Source organism: Myxine glutinosa, chromosome 13, assembly GCF_964187855.1.
Source record: "Myxine glutinosa chromosome 13, kmMyxGlut1.1, whole genome shotgun sequence".
NCBI lineage: Eukaryota > Metazoa > Chordata > Myxini > Myxiniformes > Myxinidae > Myxine > Myxine glutinosa.
In genome coordinates, this window is record NC_136273.1 from 18,584,365 (window position 1) to 18,602,651 (window position 18,287).

Genomic DNA, 18,287 nt, shown 5'->3' on the forward strand with positions numbered 1-18,287 from the left:
AGGCAGCTGTTGAATGGATTTTAAAAAGAGAAAAAAAAGCAGTATTGTCCCACGTCTAAAGCTGATAAGAACATACACTACATGACCAAAAGTACGCGGACACCCCTTCTAATTAGTGGATTCAGCTATTTCAGCCACACCCATTGCTGATAGGTATATAAAATCAAGCACACAGCCATGCAATCTCCATAGACAAACATTGGCAGTGGAATGGGCCATACTGAAGAGCTCAGTGACTTTCAATGTGGCACTGTCATAGGATGCCACCTTCCAACAAGTCAGTTCATCAAATTTCTGCCCTGCTAGAGCTGCCCCGGTCAACTGTAAGTGCTGCTATTGTGAAGTTGAAATGTCTAGGAGCAACAACAGCTCAGCTGCAAAGTGGTAGGCCATACAAGCTCACAGAACGGGACCGCTGAGTGCTGAAGTGTGTAAAAATCGTCTGTCCTCGGTTGCAATACTCACTACCGAGGTCCAAACTGCCTCTGAAAGCAACGTCAGCACAACAACTGTTTGTCGGGAGCTTCATGAAATGGGTTTCCATGGCCAAGCAGCAGAACACAAGCCTAAGATCACCATGTGCAATGCCAAGCGTCGGCTGGAGTGGTGTAAAGCTTGCCGCCATTGGACGCTGGAGCAGTGGAAACGCGTCCTCTGGAGCGATGAATCACGCTTCCCCATCTGGTAGTCCGACGGACGAATCTGTGTTGGGCAGATGCCAGGAGAACGCTACCTGCCTGAATGCATAGTGCCAACTGTAAAGTGTGGTGGAGGAGGAATAATGGTCTGGGGCTGTTTTTAATGGTTCTGGCTTGGCCCCTTAGTTCCATTGAAGGGAAATCTTAATGCTACAGCACACAATGACATTCTAGATGATTGTGTACTTCCAACTTTGTGGCAACAGTTTGGGGAAGGCCCTTTCCTGTTTCAGCATGACAATGTCGATGAGTGCACAAAGCGAGGTCCATACAGAAATGGTTTGTCGAGATCGGTGTGGAAGAACTTGATTGGCCTGCACAGAGCCCTGACCTCAACCCCATCAAACACCTTTGGGATGAATTAGAACGCCATCTGCGAGCCAGGCCTTATCGCCGAACATCAGTGCCCGACCTCACTAATGCTCTTGTGGCTGAATGGAAGCAAATATCCGCAGCAATGTTCCAACATCTAGTGGAAAGAAAGAGTGGAGGATGTTATAGCAGCAAGGAGGGGTATTGGGGGGGACCAACTCCATATTAATGCCCATGATTTTGGAATGAGATGTTCGATGTTTGGGTGTCTACATACTTTTGGTCATGTAGTGTATAAAGTGAAGTCTACGAGTGAGTTTTAAAAGGGAAACTCAATCAACACAAATCTGGCCCTCTGGAGAGGAGAGAAAACATGAGCCAAGTATACCAGCACTGGATTGACCATGCGCTTCGGGTCCTCACCGAATGCAAGCGAGAGTTTTGTCAGGGGCTGCTTGCAGCCTATGTTGATCTCCGCAAAGCGTTCGATTCGGTGAATCGGGATGCCCTCTGGAGGATTATTGGTCTTCGTGGGGTGCCACCAACGCTGATCAATCTGATCTCTGAACTATACTCTGGTACTGAGAGTGCTGTGAGGTGTGGTGGCTCCATCTCTGACTTATTTCCAGTTGTTACTGGAGTTCGGCAGGAGTGTGTACTGGCTCTCACACTCTTCAGCACTTGTATGGACTAGATTCTGTGGAGGATATTGTAGAGGTCAGGCTGTGGTGCATTGTTTGGGAGTGGCAAGATTTCTGACCTTGATTTCACAGATGATGCAGTTATCTTTGTGGAGACGCTGGATATTCTTACGGGGGCACTCCATGCACTGAATGAGGAGGCAGAGCCACTGGGATTATGGATTTCCTGGTTCAAAACCAAGATCCAGGCTTTCAATGACATATTGGATGCTGCTGTCTTGTCTGTGCCTGTTTGTGGCGAAGATGTTGAGGTCACGAAGAGATTCACTTACCATGGCAGTGTTATTCATGTCTCCGCATGTTGCGAGCTAGAGGTTGATAGACATCTGGGTCGGGCCTGGGGAGTCATGGATTCACTGGATCATGGGGTGTGGCGCTGTCGGTATTTATGCAGGAAGACGAAAGTCAGAGTCTTTAAGTCATTGGTCCTTCCAGTCTTGCTCTATGGATGCGAGACTTGGACCCTTACCAAGAGCCAGAGAATGAGACTTAACTCCTTTGAACCAAGTCTCTTCGGCGAATCCTTGGCTATCACTGGTCGGACTTTGTGTCCAACGAGCGGTTGCTGAAAGAGACTCAGATGAGATTTGTTTCCTGTATGGTCGGTGAGCGTCAGCTGTGGCCGTATGGACATGTAGCTCGTTTTTTGGACGCTGATCCAGCTCACCAGATACTTTTAGCAAGGGAGCCTCATGAGTGGAGGAGGCCAACGGGCCGACCGCATGCCTCGTGGTTGCAGTAGGTTTATCGGTATCTCAAGAAGATAGGGATGGGCCAGGCATCAGCCTGGGGATGGCCAGACGGAGGCCCCTGGAGTACCGTCGGAAAGTGGATGCGGAGACGCGCTGCTCTGGTGCATGCTCCCATACCTGACCTGACCTGGTTTCCAGATTTCCCTTCCAGGAAGATAAGAGGAGTTGTTTTAGGGCAACTGCCTCATCACAGCATTCAAAGCACACTTATTGTTTGCAAGAATTACATTTTGCATTTTTTGTTTTAAAGTTGTTTCGCAGTATTAACTTTCGCGCATCAAACGTGAATACCGTATTCAACGAGAAATATATATTCATTGGACTTAACTTTCGCGGAAATTACTTGACAGTGAAAAGCGTGAAAGATAGATCCACATGAAAGTTAAGCACTTTACAATATGCGCTGAAGAGTCTTTCAGCAGAATAGACAGTGATATGACCAGGGACCACAGTGTGAGGGTAATGAAGATGAGAGTTAGGATGGTCGTAAGGCAGAGGTCTTTCGCTCAGCGTAGTTAATGCATGGAAAGGACTCCCTGGAAAGGTAGTGTCAGCAGAAACAGTAGATAGGTTTAAATTGGAGTTAGATCGGTACAGAGAATCGTTGGAATAGTGGAGTACATATTGGCAGGAATAGTACGTAGTTAGGGTATGGGTTGGTGATTGTGATATCCGTGAGAGGGTCTCGTCAAAAAGTGAATGTGCCATCTGTGTTTGTTCATTCCTCACCATAGAACCATAAAAAATACTAAAATCTAAATTATTTTCTAATTTTAAATAATAATAATAATAATATATTATTATTATTTGTCATAGAATATACACAACATGGCCAAAAGTATGTGGACACCCGAACATCACACCCGTTTGTGCTCGTCGTACATCTCATTCCAAAATCATGGCCATTAATATGGAGTTGGTCGCCCCTTTTGCTGCTATAACATGCTCCACTCTTCTGGGAAGGCTTTCTACTAGATGTTGGAAGATTGCTATGGGGATTTGCTTTCATTCAGCCAGAAGAGCATTAGTGAGGTCAGGCACTGATGTTGGGTGATGAGGCCTGGCTCGCAGTCGGCATTCCAATTCATCCCAAAGATGCTCGATGGGGTTGAGGTCAGGGCTCTGTGCAGGACAGTCAAGTTCTTCCACACCGATCACGACAAACCATATCTGTATGGACTTCGCTTTGTGCATGGGGGCATTGTCATGCTGAAAAAAGAAATGGCCTTCCCAAAACTATTGCCACAAAGGTGGAAGCACACAATCGTTTAGAATGTCATTGTATGCTGTAGCATTAATATTTCCCTTCACTGGAAATAAGGGCTGTGCTGACTTTGCTTCCAGACGCAGTTTGGAACTAGGTAGTGAGTGTTGCAACCGAGGACAGACGATTTTTATGCGCTACGCGCTTCAGCACTTGGCGATCCCGTTCTGTGAGCTTGTGTGGCCTACCACTTCGCAGCTGAGCTGTTGTTGCTCCTAGACGTTTCCACTTCACAATAACAGCACTTACAGTTGACCAGGGCAGCTCGAGCAGGGCAGAAATTTGACGAACTGACTTTTTGTTGGAAAGGTGGCATTCTATGACGGTGCCACGTTGAAAGTCACTGAGCTCTTCAGTACGGCCCATTCTACTGCCAATGTTTGTCTATGGAGATTGTAGTATGGCTGTGTGCTTGATTATATTTACCTGTCAGCAATGGGTGTGGCTACAACAGCCAAATACACTGATTAGAAGGGGTATCCGCAAACTTTTGGCCCTGTAGTGTATGTGTGTAAAACACTCTGGCAATGTCTATGCTTCCCCATTGTTCTAATCACCACCTCTCCACCCCTCACACCCTCCTCTAGTGAATTTGTAATGCCAATAAACTGTTAGATGTAATTAACTAGTGTACATGTAGTGCAGACTTGATCGGCCAAATGGCCTCCTCCCACATCCATGTTCCTTGTGTGTACATTGGAAGCAGGATGTCCTATTTGATAGTCGATATCTTCAACAGCAAGATGCTGGCAGCGCATTGCTTTCACTTCTCTGATGGACTGCGGCCTGAATTGACCAACCACACTCCCTACATTTGATGCCAGGCGGTGCGTTTTTTCAAAACAACATTGCTGCCACATTGTAAAGGACTTCTAATAAAATCAACTTTGCTAAAAATAAAATTAAGAAAGAGAACTCATTCACAGAATGCCAAATCGCAAAGACGTTCAAGATGTATCATGATGTTTGCATGATGTGTCAATGCCAGCCATACCAAACACACCTAATGCCCATTCCAGCACTGTTTAACATCATTGGCTCATGAAATGCAACCTTATATTGGCTGAAAAACAACAAGCTCATGTAATATCATTGTAGGGCACCACCACCAGAAAAAGAGCAATCTGTTGCACCAGTATCAATATGATAGACTATTTTTAGCAAGCTTCAGAATGACTCAATAGCAGCACAAAGTGGGCCAACCCGGTCCAAGTTAATAACCGGCGATGATGCGTAGTTGTTTTGTTACCAAAACATTTGTCAATCCTTACAGTGGATGCAGAATCTCGAGTGCATGCTCTGGAGAAATGCAGGTGTCACGCATCAGGGAGTAAAGCCGTGGTAGAGCTTCTGCATCCCAAGATGGTGCCGATGCGAGCAGCCAGGATAATGAGCCTGGTTCAAGCTTGAGGCTGGCACGTCTTGACCACAGCCAGGTGCACTCACTCTCCGTCAGACTGCATATACATATACACATAAAATTATAGATAGTTATATTGTCCACAAATCTTCTTTTCAACAGTGATGGATCCCATTCAGAACTTAACCAAATCCCATGCAAGACAATTACATTTGGCTTAGGACAGGTATATTTTACAAGAATTACAAATTCGATTAATGAACTGGATTAAATAATGAAATTGATATATGTGGGAAAAGTACATGCCCAGACCAGGAATCAAACACAGGTCCTCTGGAAAACCGTACCAGTGCTCTGCCATCTGAGCTATCTGGGCTATCTGGGCGACCCTGACTGAGCATGCAATTTTTACACACACATGATTGCCACTCTTTCCGTCAATGCATCAGGGGCACTCGCTACCAACCATAGGAGGCCAAAGGCCTGAACACTAGAGGATCTTCCTCCAATGGGGGGGGGGGGGGGGGGGGGACAAATCCATGTCCTCTATTATAAACACCACTGGGGGCGTAGTGAAGCAATTCGATTAATGAACAAGATTAAATAATTAAATTGATACATGTGGGAAATGTGTGTGGGAAAATTGCATGCTCAGTCAGGGTCGCCCAGGTAGCTCAGATGGCGCAAAGCACTGGAACGGTTTTCTAGAGGACCTGGGTTCGATTCCCGGTCTGGGAATTTAATTTTCCCACATATATCAATTTAAGAATTACAAAGATAAACAGGATGGCGTATAGGTAGGCACACTCGCCTCTAAGCCGTCAAGCCTGGGTTTGAATCCTTTCCCAGCTATAAATTATCATCACGGTGTTTCACAAGCAAGATCATTCATCCATGTGTGCTGTCAAAGTAAATTAATTATTTGCACACTTAATTTGTGAGTTGAGTGATTTTCTTGAGCCTCAACCGCTTGATGCAAACACTTGAGTTTTAATTGCTTGCGTAAGCTTCATTAATACTGAATTAAAGCTGAATGTTAATTCATTAAATCTGAATGCCTCAACTCTGTGTTTGCCTCTAAATCTTGTGTCCCAAACCCATCCCTCTCTGTACCCACCATACCCAGTCGTACCCAGCTGCTCCTGGACTCTGTGTCCTTTCCTCCTGACAAGGTGGAAAAGTTTCTGTCAACCCTCGACTCTGATTCTGATTCTGCAACTGGTCCTGACGGCATCAGCCCACGGGTCCTAAAATCATGTTCTTCCGCTCTTTCACTCCCTCTTTCTGTTCTCTTCACCCTCTCTTTTGCTCAAGGTCATCTGCCATCTGCTTGGAAATCAGCCAACATCACCGCTTTGCACAAAAAAGGTGCAAAAACAGATCCTAGCAACTACAGACCAATCAGCCTTCACCCAATTATCAGCAAAGTCATGGAATCCATCATTGCTTCAGATATGAAATCTTTCCTCTTCTCCAATGGCTTGATCTCTGATCATCAATTTGGTTTCAGACCTGGCACTCTACTCTGGACATGCTGCTTCTGCTTTCTCAACAATGGATGGAGGTCCTCAACGCCAAACAGGAAATTAGAGCTGTCTCCCTTGACATTTCACGTGCCTTCGATACGGTCTGGCACCCTGCTCTGCTCACCAAACTCTCCTCCTTTGGTATCCATGGAAATCTCCACGCATGGCTGGCGGACTTCCTCTCTGGTCGTAGTCAACGTGTGGCCCTGAATGGGTTTCTCTCATCTCCTCTTCCTGTTCAGGCTGGAGTTCCCCAAGGTAGTGTTCTGGGGCCTGTGCTTTTTCTGGTCTTCATCAATGATCTCTCTGACTCTCTTGAAAATCCTCTCTATCTCTTTGCTGACGACTCTACTCTCTGTCGCTCCATTCCTCATCCCTCAGATCGGCAGTCTGCAGCCTCCTCACTCTCTGCAGACCTGGACAAAATCACAGACTGGGCAAACAAATGGAACATGTCTTTCAATCCTGATAAATCTCACACTCTTACGATGTCTCTCCGAAAAGACCGACTGGACAACCCTCCCATCCACTTTCTGAATAATCCTCTCCAAGAAGTTCTGTCACTCAAGCTTTTGGGTCTCACTATTTGCCATGATCTTTCCTGGGAAAACCACATTTCAAATCTGGCCTCCAAAGCCAGTCGCCGACTGGGCATCCTCCGTCGTGCGAAGTCCTTCCTTGGCACACCTGAGCTCCTCACCACATACAAGGCTTTCATCCGCAGCTCTATGGAATACTGCTCTCCCCTCTGGTCTGGTGCTCCTGCCTCACACCTAGCTCGTCTTCACGCTGTGGAAACCAAAGCGTTCAGAATCATTGGAATCTCCCGCGATGAAGCCAACTCCAAGGGCCTTTCACTCACTCACCGCAGGCAGGTTGGTGGTCTTTCCGTCTTCTACCGACTCCTCTCTGGCCTTGCCCCCCCCAGCTCTCTCTGGGCTCTGTCCCCCAAATATTCCTACAGGTTGCACAAGATCTGCCTGCAACCCTCTTATGGTTAAACTGCCAAAATCAAGACTTTCTGCTCACCTTCACTCCTTCCTTCCTCTTTTCTCCCGCCTCTGGAACAAACTCCCTCACTCTCTTCAATCCCACTCCACCCTCCAGGTCTTTAAAACAGCTGTTCACCACCATCTCTTATCCTCCCCCATCCAAAACCTTGATCTTTTCTACCCCCGCTAATTTCGGTCCCCTTGTGTTTTATACCTCTCCCCCCCTTCCCACGCCTCCTTCCCCCAAGCCCTCTCCCTCCCACACTTCTCCCTGCTCTCAAATGTTGTGGTTGTGTGCTTCCCCTTCTCTCCCCATCTTGTCTTCCGCTCCCTCTTTTTGTATATTTTGTTTGTCTGGTTGATTTGTTTGTGAAATAAATGTTAGCTCTTTCACGAGCCTCGATTCAGTATGCAACAAAAAAAAATAAAAAAAAATAAAAATATAATACATATATTAATCAGCATTGAGTGTATTCTATAAAATCCACCAGTTCTAACTTATTTACTGAGAAACTCCAGAACAGAGTCGTAAATTAGGCTGGAGCAGCGGTTCTTAACCTGGGGGTCGTGACGTACACGCATACACGAACAAAATACTGTATGTGGTATGTACCTTAGGTTCCTAAAAATGGGCTCAACAAATTGATATGTTATTTATGACCCCTTCATGACCCCCGGAAAACCCCAAACGACCCCCAGGTTACGAGCCGCTGGGCTACAGCAATGCTTCGTGACGGTTGCCTGGGGCGACCAGGCTGCACATCTCTCGCTCCCTCCAAAATCAAATCGACAAGAATTAAAAGAAAGTTTATTAGCGCTGAGGAAGCGCCTCTAGCGAATGACTTCCAGCCAGTGTAACGCGAATTCCTGTCACAGGAATTCTGAGATCATATAAGTGTGACGTGGCAGTTCCTGATTGGTTCGTGTTGGGGAACCCCTTCTCGCTGCCGACGTGACGTAAATTCGCGCACGCGCACTGGTGAAGCGCGAGATTCGGCCCAAGGTTCTTATTATTATTATTATTTTTGTATACAAGATCGAGGCTCGAACCATGATCGAGGCTCGAAATTCCATGCCCGAACCTCAGCGCAATCCAAGAGGATTCACTTGTTTTAATTAAATATTTGTAGGACAAATAAATGTACTTTGTATGAACCACCTTTCGAGGCCATTTCCCCCCGCAGAGCAGGGGTTGGCCTTTTTCAGGCACCATGGTCCCCTTTTCGAAGCAATGTTTTATGGCCGGATGCCCTTCCTGCCGCCAACCCTGTTCGTCGCCTCTTGCGACACACAGGGAATTACCAGTGAACTGGTACTTAATTTGCCGACCTTGGAAGGATGACAGGCTGAGTCAACCCCCCTGGTGTAAATTCAGCGATCGACCGGGATTCAAACCCAGGATCCAAGGATCCCAAGCCGACACCCTAACCGCTAAGACAACAACAGGCTTTGTATGAAACATATAATTTCTTATCAAGTTATGAAGGTCGAAGAAGAAATGCGGGCAAGGGGGTTAACAAGGGGAGATGCAGAAAATAGGGCAAAATGGAGAAGATTCTCATGGGGACCGCAAGGTTAACCCCCGCTCTAGCAGGGAAAATGGCCTTAAAATGCCTGTTGTTGTTGTGTTGTTAGGAAGGTCAAATCTGTGCTATGTGACATACCAGCCGATAAGTAAAAGCTTCACAAAGCATTCTTTGTTCTCCAAAGGACCGTCTATGATTTCATATTACTTTTGAAATGAATTTAAAACTTTAACCCATCTTACTATAATTCACCAAATGTCCATCCGTCTGTCTGTCTGTCCGTTTGAAGGTACCATAAAAACTGCTGAACCGATCGCAACGATATTTTGGGTGGGTAATCCTGGGATCTCCAGGTGTAAAATAGGCTATTTAGTTTTTCCAATTTCAGCTTTGGTCTCCAGCATTCTCAGGTTTGGACTCCTGCATAACATTCGCGTTCGCATAACGTTCATTGTGACGATGTTTCCATTGTGACGATGTTATTTTCCCGGGTGCCGCACAAACGGCTGCACCGATCGCTGCACAGCTGCACCAATCGAACTCAGTGACCTCGGACAAAGACCTTTTATAAGGACACGGGTTGAATCCCTGCTTGAGAGAATTCCATCCCCCTCCCCGCCATCACGGCCGTCTCTCCAACTCACAATCCCACGAGATATGCGGAAAGGACGACCCAAAACCAATATAAACATCATTCGTATATAAACATCATTAAAAGTAAATAATGACCTCGGCCAAAGTTCAAACGACATTTAATCTCTGCATGAGAGAATTCCACATAGCTATTTGGGCGGTGTATACGCTAACAGATCGTTGTCTCCATCGATCCTGCCAAGGCCGTAACAGCTATCGGCTCAAAATCCTTTTAACTGTTGATTTGGTAGTTTTTACAATGAAGGAAGCATTAACAATGTCGTTAAAAGTATATTTTGTGATTAATTGGAGTTTTGTTGTTTGGAATGAAAAACGAGATATTGAGTTCAAGTGAATGACGACATGCCGTGATGGTTTCTACCTTCTAAACGTGAACTTCGCGGATCGACATATGCAGATTCGCCACGGTCCCACGATCGATGTTTCTATACGGGAATGTACCCGTTTGCTTGCGAACGGGTACGTTTTTCATGGAAGTCCTTCACGAACTTGCTGTTCATGTCTGACGTGCGACTGAAGGTGCTACAGGAATGTGGAATTTATTGGTTTCATGCTTTAGCATTCCCCGTATCTGCATTGCCTGTTTGTTTCTGGCCTCCCACCCGTAGCTACTACATAATGCGTAGCACGGGTATCTCCCTAGTATACTTAATGATCTAAAGTATAGAACAAAACATTTTAATTATTAGTAAGTTTGTATAAGCAAAAGGAGTAGTCCTGAAGTTTTATTAATAAGTGTTAAACTTTGTGCAAGATTGTACGAGTCGCATCCCACGGAAAAAATTAGATTGTCGCCTAGCAACGGGGTTGGAGAAATACCGTTCCCTGGGGAATCCAAATGGATGTACACTTTCTTGTTCACACTGGAATTAATTCTATTAATTTAGCACAACATATGCATTAAGATACAACTGCATCTTCACAATTACTGAGAATTTAAACTTTCTGTGACCCTCATCTCCCCCAAGCTGGAGGGAGCGGACAATCCAGATGGTCTTCGTCACGGAATCGAGTTGTTTTCTTAAAAGCAATAGAACCTGTTTGTACTGAAGTGTAAGACATGCCAGATTCTTTGTAATAACATGTAAATCAGGCTGTTAGACGTTTAGAGCTGAGTTTAAGAAATAACGAGTTGTATAATGTGTTGCTCTCCTTTCAACTGATCACGGAAAGACCTGCAGTAGCACGGATGGATCCAGCAGATGGCGCTGAGACAACAAATTACTGTTACACTTGCAAGTTTCCTGATCTATGTCCGATCTGTTATCTTGTTCCTCGCCCACCCAGATCTACTCTCCTCCTCTCCTCTCCCTCACCTTCGGCCCCCCCTGCTTTCTGTTTGATCTTCAACTATAAGACAGCTGTGTTGAAGCAAGCTGTTGGGATTCTTGCTGTAGGTTTTGTGTTAGGATTCTACTTTGATTTTGTGTCAGGATTTTGCTTTGATTTTGTGTCAGGATTTTACGTTGGAAATTGGTGTGTGTGTGTGTGTGTTCTTTCTTGTAACCTAAGTGAGATCTCCCACGTGAATTAAAAATCAGTCAATCATCTTCTGAGGAGTTTTGGACAATTTAATTATTGAGTCTGTCAATCATTTCAAGGCTAAATTAATCCACATCAGTGCCGTCCCTCGGATGGATGGTAAACTGGGAATCCCATCTGACTGCATTAGTTGGTGGACATTGAAGAACCCACGGCGTCCTATATGAGGAGTAGCCGAGCTATTACCGGCATCATGGACAAATCCCAAATTGCTGCCCAAACTACTGCTGAGAGGGAGAGGGATGGCTTGATCCAAAGCCAAGAAACCACTTCAACAGAACCAATGCTGTGGAACACGTAGTATGGTACATCAGATATGAAATCCCCTCAAGTTAATCAATATAAACAGTGACAGCAGGAGAAACCTACACATTGCAGAGTAGTTCTGCACAAACTGGGAGAATCTTTGCAACAACTAAACAGCTCAGGTGGTAGCGTGCTTCTCACCTGAACAGAACGCTGCCCCCAGCCATCATGGTAATCAATCGTTTTCTGGTCTCTGTGTCAAGGTCTCGTGGTGGACGTGGAGGGGCCAGGCGAGTTGGGGATGGAGTCTGGAACACGACTTCACAGCCAAGTGATGGAAAATGAAGCTGAAAGAATAAAATACAAGTGAAACAATCTCGCCATTGTAATTGTGCTGCTCCAGAAAATATGACTCATATTACTCCTCACCCAAATAATGGTGCATTGTTTTTAAGGCATTCGGCCTTCTTGTGAACAGAGTTGACAGTAGTTTTTGTTTTGATGATTAAATAAGGATGAACGTTCTACTCAAAGAAGAATGTATCGCCTGCTCAATGGGAGATTACAGACACATACATGTAGTGGACCCAAAAAATTAGAAAGACCAATGTAAAGTCACTTAATAGGGCATTGGTTCACCACATGAGGCCAGTACGGCCTGTATGCGCTGTGGCATAGAGTCCACCAGCGTCTGAAATTCTGCAAGAGTGATGCCGCACCATTCTTCCATGAGAAAGTCAATCCACTCACACCTGTTTGAAGGAGGTGGAAAACGCTGTCGCAGGCGTCGTTCCAGAATATGGCATAAATGCTCGATTGGGTTCAGATCTGGTGACTGAGAAGGCCTTGATATATGGATAACATCAGTGTCATGTTCATCAAACCATTGGGGATCACACATGCTCTGTAGATGGGGGCATTGGGGTCTCCTCTTGCAGCCATAACTAAAGGCAAACAGGCCTGTGCAGCATTTTTATACACGACCCGAAGCATGCTGGGATGTTATTTGCTTAATTAACACATGGGCCACACCTGTGTGGAAGCCCTTGCTTGGTGTCCCTCATTTTTTTTTTTTTTTTTTTGTAAACAGAATCGAGGCTCGTGTAAGAGCAAACACATTGAACATGAAAACATGCACAGACACATAAAACATCCAATGAAGGGAGCGGGAGACAAGAGGGGAAGGGAGAGGGAAGCACACAAGCACAACAACAGCAGAGAACAAGGACGTCGGTAGATCTGTGGAAGGGGGCGGGATGGGGAAGAAGGGAGGGTAAACGGTATAAAGCAAATGAATACTACCAGGAATTTCACGAGGAATTTCACTGGATTTACCCAGGTGTTTCCATTTTTTAGTCCACTACCTGTACTTGGGAATATGCAAGGAAAAGAGGATTTAACTCATGCCTCTGACTTAGATTCTTCCTCACATTAACCTTATATCATCCTATGAAATGCCTTATATCACCAATTCACAGCAGCACTTGGTTGTCTGCGACATAAGGGTGAAAGGTACGAGGAGAGCTCGGCGGGTGAAGTACCAAAAGCGAATGAAGGTGTGGAGGTTGAAAGAGGTGACAGGGAGAGAGGCATTAAAAGAGAGGCTGAGTATGGTAGAGGATGATGTGGTTGAGCTTGAAAGTGGTTGGATGTCAATGAAAGATAGTCTGTTGGGAGCCGTTGGTGAGGTATGTGGATGGACAAAAGGACCACCGAGGTACTCGGAAACATGGTGGTGGGATGATGAAGTTGGAAAGAGGATTGACGAGAAGAGGAAGAAGTTCAAGGAGTCGCAGAAGGCGAAAGGTACGGGGGCAGAAGAGGCAGAGCATGAAAGTTATAAGGCAGCCAAGAAGGCTGCAAAGAAAGAGGTAGCAAAGGCGCAGGAGGCATGTAGGAAAATGTTCGGAGAACGCTTGGATTCGGAAGAGGGTCAGAGAGCAGTGTTCAGGATTGCAAAGCAGATAGCGAAAGAGAGGTGTGATGTGATGGGGGTGAGTTGCTTGAAGGATGAAGTGGGACAAATCGTTGTGGACCAAGATGGAATTAAAGGAAGATGGAATAGATATATGGAAATGCTGTTGAATACAGAGAATGAATGGGATGGCAACATAGACAGTAACGGCGTTTTAGGACCGGCAGAGAAGATAACTGAGAAGGAATTTGAGAAAGCGATAAAAGCAATGAAGAGTAGAAAAGTGGGAGGGCCGACGGGAGTTGCGGGTGATATGTTGAAGGCAGCGGGAAGTTGGGGTGTGAAGAGCATGACAGAGATCTGTAATCTGGTGGTGAAAGAAGATCTCATTCCAGTGGATTGGGAACTGAGTACCCTCGTCCCTCTATACAAGGGGAAAGGTGACCCTCTGGAGTGTGGCTCGTATCGAGCGATAAAGTTATTGGAACATGGAATGAAGGTATTGGAAAGGGTGTTGGAGAAGAGCATAAGGAAGAAGGTGAAGATCGACGAAATGCAGTTTGGATTTATGCCAGGAAGAGGAACGACAGATGGGCTTTTTTATTGTAAGGCAGTTGCAGGAGAAGTACATGGAGAAGAGGAAGAAGTTGTTTCTTGGGTTTGTTGATCAGGAGAAAGCATTCGATAGGGTTCCACGCGAAGTAGTGACATGGGCATTGAGGAAGTTAGGAGTGGAGGAATGGTTGATCAGAGTAGTGATGGCAATGTATGAGAGAGCGCGCACAGCTGTAAGGACGAAGGACGGGAACAGTGGTGAGTTTGAGGTGAAGGTGGGAGTGCATCAGGAGTCGGTACGAAGTCCACTACTATTTGCAGCTGTGATGGAGATTCTGGCTTGGAACGAAAACGAGGTTGTTGTTGTGGGAGTTGTTGTATGCAGATGATCTGGTGTTGATTGGTGAGAGTATGGATGGACTGAAGGAGAAGATGAAGATGAACTCCATTAGATGATGAGAAGATGAACTCCATTCAATGTACAATGTGCGCTGAGTGGGTTCATCAAAAATGTAGTGGTTTGAGAGGGTCATTAACCAGTGTGGCAGCTACATTCAAGTGTAAGGTGTGCACAAAGGGAGCTGCAGATAGAGGAAATGTTGAGTAGGATCTTGGAGACGGCGTGAAGCTGGAAGGTGTGAAAACATTTTGCTACCTCGGAGACATGCTGAATGGAGAAGGTGGATCAGACTCGGCAACAGTTGCTGGAGTGAGATGTGCATGGAGAGAAATTTCGGGAACCGAGTGGCGTGCTGATGAGGACGGGAGTGTCGTTGAAGCTGAAGGGAAAGGTGTATGCTGCATGTGTGAGAAGTGTTATGATTTATGGGAGCGAGACATGGGTAATGAACGTAGAGCAGCAACGAAGGCTGGAAAGGGTGGAAATGCGAATGGTTCGGTGGATGTGCAGAGTATTGTTGAGAGAGAGGAAGACAAATGATGAATTGTGAAAGATGATGGGAATAGAGCCTGTGATTGATGCTGTGAAGAGAGACAGGTTGAGATGGTTTGGTCATGTGTTGAGGAAGGATGAAAGTGACTGGGTGAAAAGAGTGATGGAAATGAATGTAGAAGGAATTAGAGGACGAGGAAGGCCGAGAAAGACTTGGCTAAAGGTGGTGGAAGAAGAAATGCGGGCAAGGGGGTTAACAGGGAGAGATGCAGAAAATAGGGCAAGATGGAGAAGATTGTCATGGGGACCGCAAGGCTAACCCCCGCTCTAGCAGGGAAAATGGCCTTTAAATGTCTGTTGTTGTTGTTGTTGTTGTTTGAAATGCATTCAGAAATGATTTCATATATCTGTTTACGAATTTACAATCGTCTGCTAAACAAGCATGCAACTGGAGAGATCAGAGAACACCTTGCCGCCATTTGTATGCAATTACCCAATAAATTAGGTGGTTGCTTCAGCAGCAATTAGTCGAAAATTCATCAAATTTATTGCTCCTTAATGGTGCATCGTTTTCATATACAGATTTAAAGTGAAACAAACATTCAATGGATCCGATATAGTTACGGTTAGCTTTAAAAATTCGAATTTCATTTTACTTTTAAAAGACAAAAATAATTCCATTTATACGTTTAGATCGGTGGTTCCTCCCTTTTTTTCACCATGTACCAGCAATGGTCAGCGATAAATGACTGCGGACCGCCAATTGGAAACCACGTAATTAATGGTCTTTTCTGTCCATACTTCAGCATGCGATACATCTATAATAACATTTTACAGTAATTTTATTTTTTATAATTGCCTATTTTAGCCCGCCTCTAATGTCACCCACCTTCGAGTCCACATGAAGTGCCTAATGGAAGGACTTGAAAACTCGTCGTTGTACTCATTGCCGTTCAAGAAAAAGAAAAGAAAATCCTGCACCTTGTACTGACATACCATGTGTCGTCATGGTGCCTAAGAACAGATCAAATCTTAAGCTTGGGGGGAGGCTCGGAGTGGGTTCTTCGCTAGTGTGTAAAAATATATACATGTGAAGTGTAACTACAATGGCTTGTAGTATAGTCATGGACATGCACAATAAAAAACAACAAAAAAAACACCTTTCGAGGCCATTTTTCCCTCCAGAGCAGGTGTTGACCTTTTTCGGGCACCGTGGTCCCCTTTTTGAAGCAATGTTTTATGGCCAGATGCCCTTCCTGCCACCAACCCTGTTTGTCGCCTCTTGCAACACACAGGGAATTACCAGTGAACTGGTACTCAATTTGCCGACCTCGGAAGGATGACAGGCTGAGTCAACCCCCCTGGTGTTAATTCAGCGATCGATTATTAAAATTAAATTTTAATTAAATTATTAAAACAGAAATACAGAAATCAGAATACAGAAATCCTAGGAATACAGAAATACAGAAACAGAAATCAGAAAAAAATAATTAAAACCCAGGATCCTAGGATCCTAGGATCCCAAGCCGGCACCCTAATCATTAAGCTAACACCAGGCTTAAGCCAACAACACGGACAAACACAATATGAAGGGGGAACTGTTCTTGGTTGCTACATAAGTTCTACTACTCATGAATCTTCATAAGTCCATCCCCGGAGGAGATCCTGAACAAATTCAGATATTGCGATTCAATTAATACAATAAACACGATTTGTTTCAGAGTGAATTACAAAAGGATTGACGGAGTAAGTGGTGTCACCTTTAGTTGACAAAGTTACAGGTTCCATCTCAATCACGTCAAAGTTAATAATCTAAAGACAAATAAGATATACCAACTCTACCCACTGCGTAACATACATGGCCTAGGGTTTTGAACACGTCCATTCATATATTTCACTGTAAGCACAATTAACAATCTCGTTCTTCTCAGATACAACACTTAATGTGTCCAATGATTGAACTCTTGCGGGCGGTGGAGATGGCGGTGTATATATACAGGTTGGGCCTGAACTTTGCCACTCTGAATAGGTCGATCAATGGACAGTGTGAATACTTTCGCCATGTATAAAATTTTCTTTTTGCAAACATGGCTTGCAAACGAAAAACCAGGTAGCCTGTAGAGCGCCCGTCAAGTGACCCAAATACTCAAGCAAGCACTCCAATGAAACGGCAAGCGTTAGCTTGCGGAAACATACTCAGGCTTTTATTCATATAGATTTTACAATTGAAACAAAGGTTCCCCCCACCCCTCCCAACATGTAGCCAATGTGGTCAGCAGATGCTCAGTGTACCTGAGATCTTCTAAAATCCCAAAGATTCCATGACCCCTAAAGTGGGTCCTGGACCTCGCACCTTGATCGCTTAGCACTCGCAGCATCTAGGCGAGTATGCACCCTGTTCCCTTCATTTCTGGAAACCCCATTTAAAAAAATCCTGGATACACCCCTGGAGTAGATGATACATATATACACTTGCTCCGTTACATATAGAATTGTCGCGCGGGTGAGTGATATGTTACATATATACTGAGTGGCATTAAAACATTTTTTTTTCTCCTGGCATTACTCCACAGACCGATAGCTTTCCTTCCGCGGACGGGTAGCGGTTTGTGGACTGGCGGTTAAGAATCTGTGCTTTCGATTTAGATCATCAAATACTGATATGCAGGTTTATAACAATTTGTAAACTGTTTATGACACGTTGAATTCTCACCTCACATAAGGGTCCTCTCTCCAGGCCTTCTTCCATTCCACATAAGCACAGAGGGAGCAGCTGTGATCCCTGAACTAGAATACTGGGGGGTCAAGAATGAAAAGGACATTTGGTTAACAGGTTGAGAGATTCAGCTACATGAATGCATCTTAGAATAAAAAGCCACTTATGAGTGACAAAATGAGTGTGGAGATTTGTTTCTTCAAAAAAACTGAATTCTTTGACATTTTAAAGAAATTATGCATTATGTAAGAGCTGCAGTTAATATTGTCATGGCAAAAACGATATATAACCAGCCCCCCTTTCTCCATCCTCTACTGGCACATCTGTTGAATGTCTAGGAACTAGGTGTAACCACCAATAACGTATTTCAACCTCCACTATGAAAGATCTCTTCCTAATGTCCACCTTTGAAAGTCAAAAATCCTCAAGCCAGCATGTCCAAGCAACTCTGGTATGTGGGGCACAGCTGGGGCTGTGCCGGTGTCAGACACAGGGGGTGGTGCAAGGCCGTAGAGGTCAAATGTCAGTCGACTCTCCCGAGGAAGTTGTGACAAGCAAAGAGGGAAAGTCCTTCTGCATTCATTGCAGGAAATAGGAAAAGAACAACAAAGGTCATTAAGAACATCAACCAAGAAT

At 44.9% G+C, this 18,287-nt stretch overlaps 2 protein-coding genes across 3 annotated transcripts in view; one reads left to right on the plus strand and one right to left on the minus strand.

The window, feature by feature from the left end:
• Window positions 1–18,287, minus strand: part of LOC137438656 (phosphatidylinositol 4-phosphate 3-kinase C2 domain-containing subunit beta) — a 156,264-nt gene that overhangs the window by 70,485 nt on the left and 67,492 nt on the right. For both annotated transcript variants that reach the window (XM_068133889.2, XM_068133890.2), the window contains exons 13-16: window positions 18,057–18,224; window positions 17,649–17,730; window positions 11,775–11,920; window positions 4,999–5,184 (exon numbers count right to left, since the gene is read on the minus strand). In XM_068133889.2, coding sequence (XP_067989990.2) covers window positions 4,999–5,184; window positions 11,775–11,920; window positions 17,649–17,730; window positions 18,057–18,224 — 582 coding nt within the window. The remainder of the gene's footprint in view (window positions 1–4,998; window positions 5,185–11,774; window positions 11,921–17,648; window positions 17,731–18,056; window positions 18,225–18,287) is intronic.
• Window positions 1–18,287, plus strand: part of CENATAC (centrosomal AT-AC splicing factor) — a 480,847-nt gene that overhangs the window by 42,021 nt on the left and 420,539 nt on the right. The window lies entirely within an intron of this gene.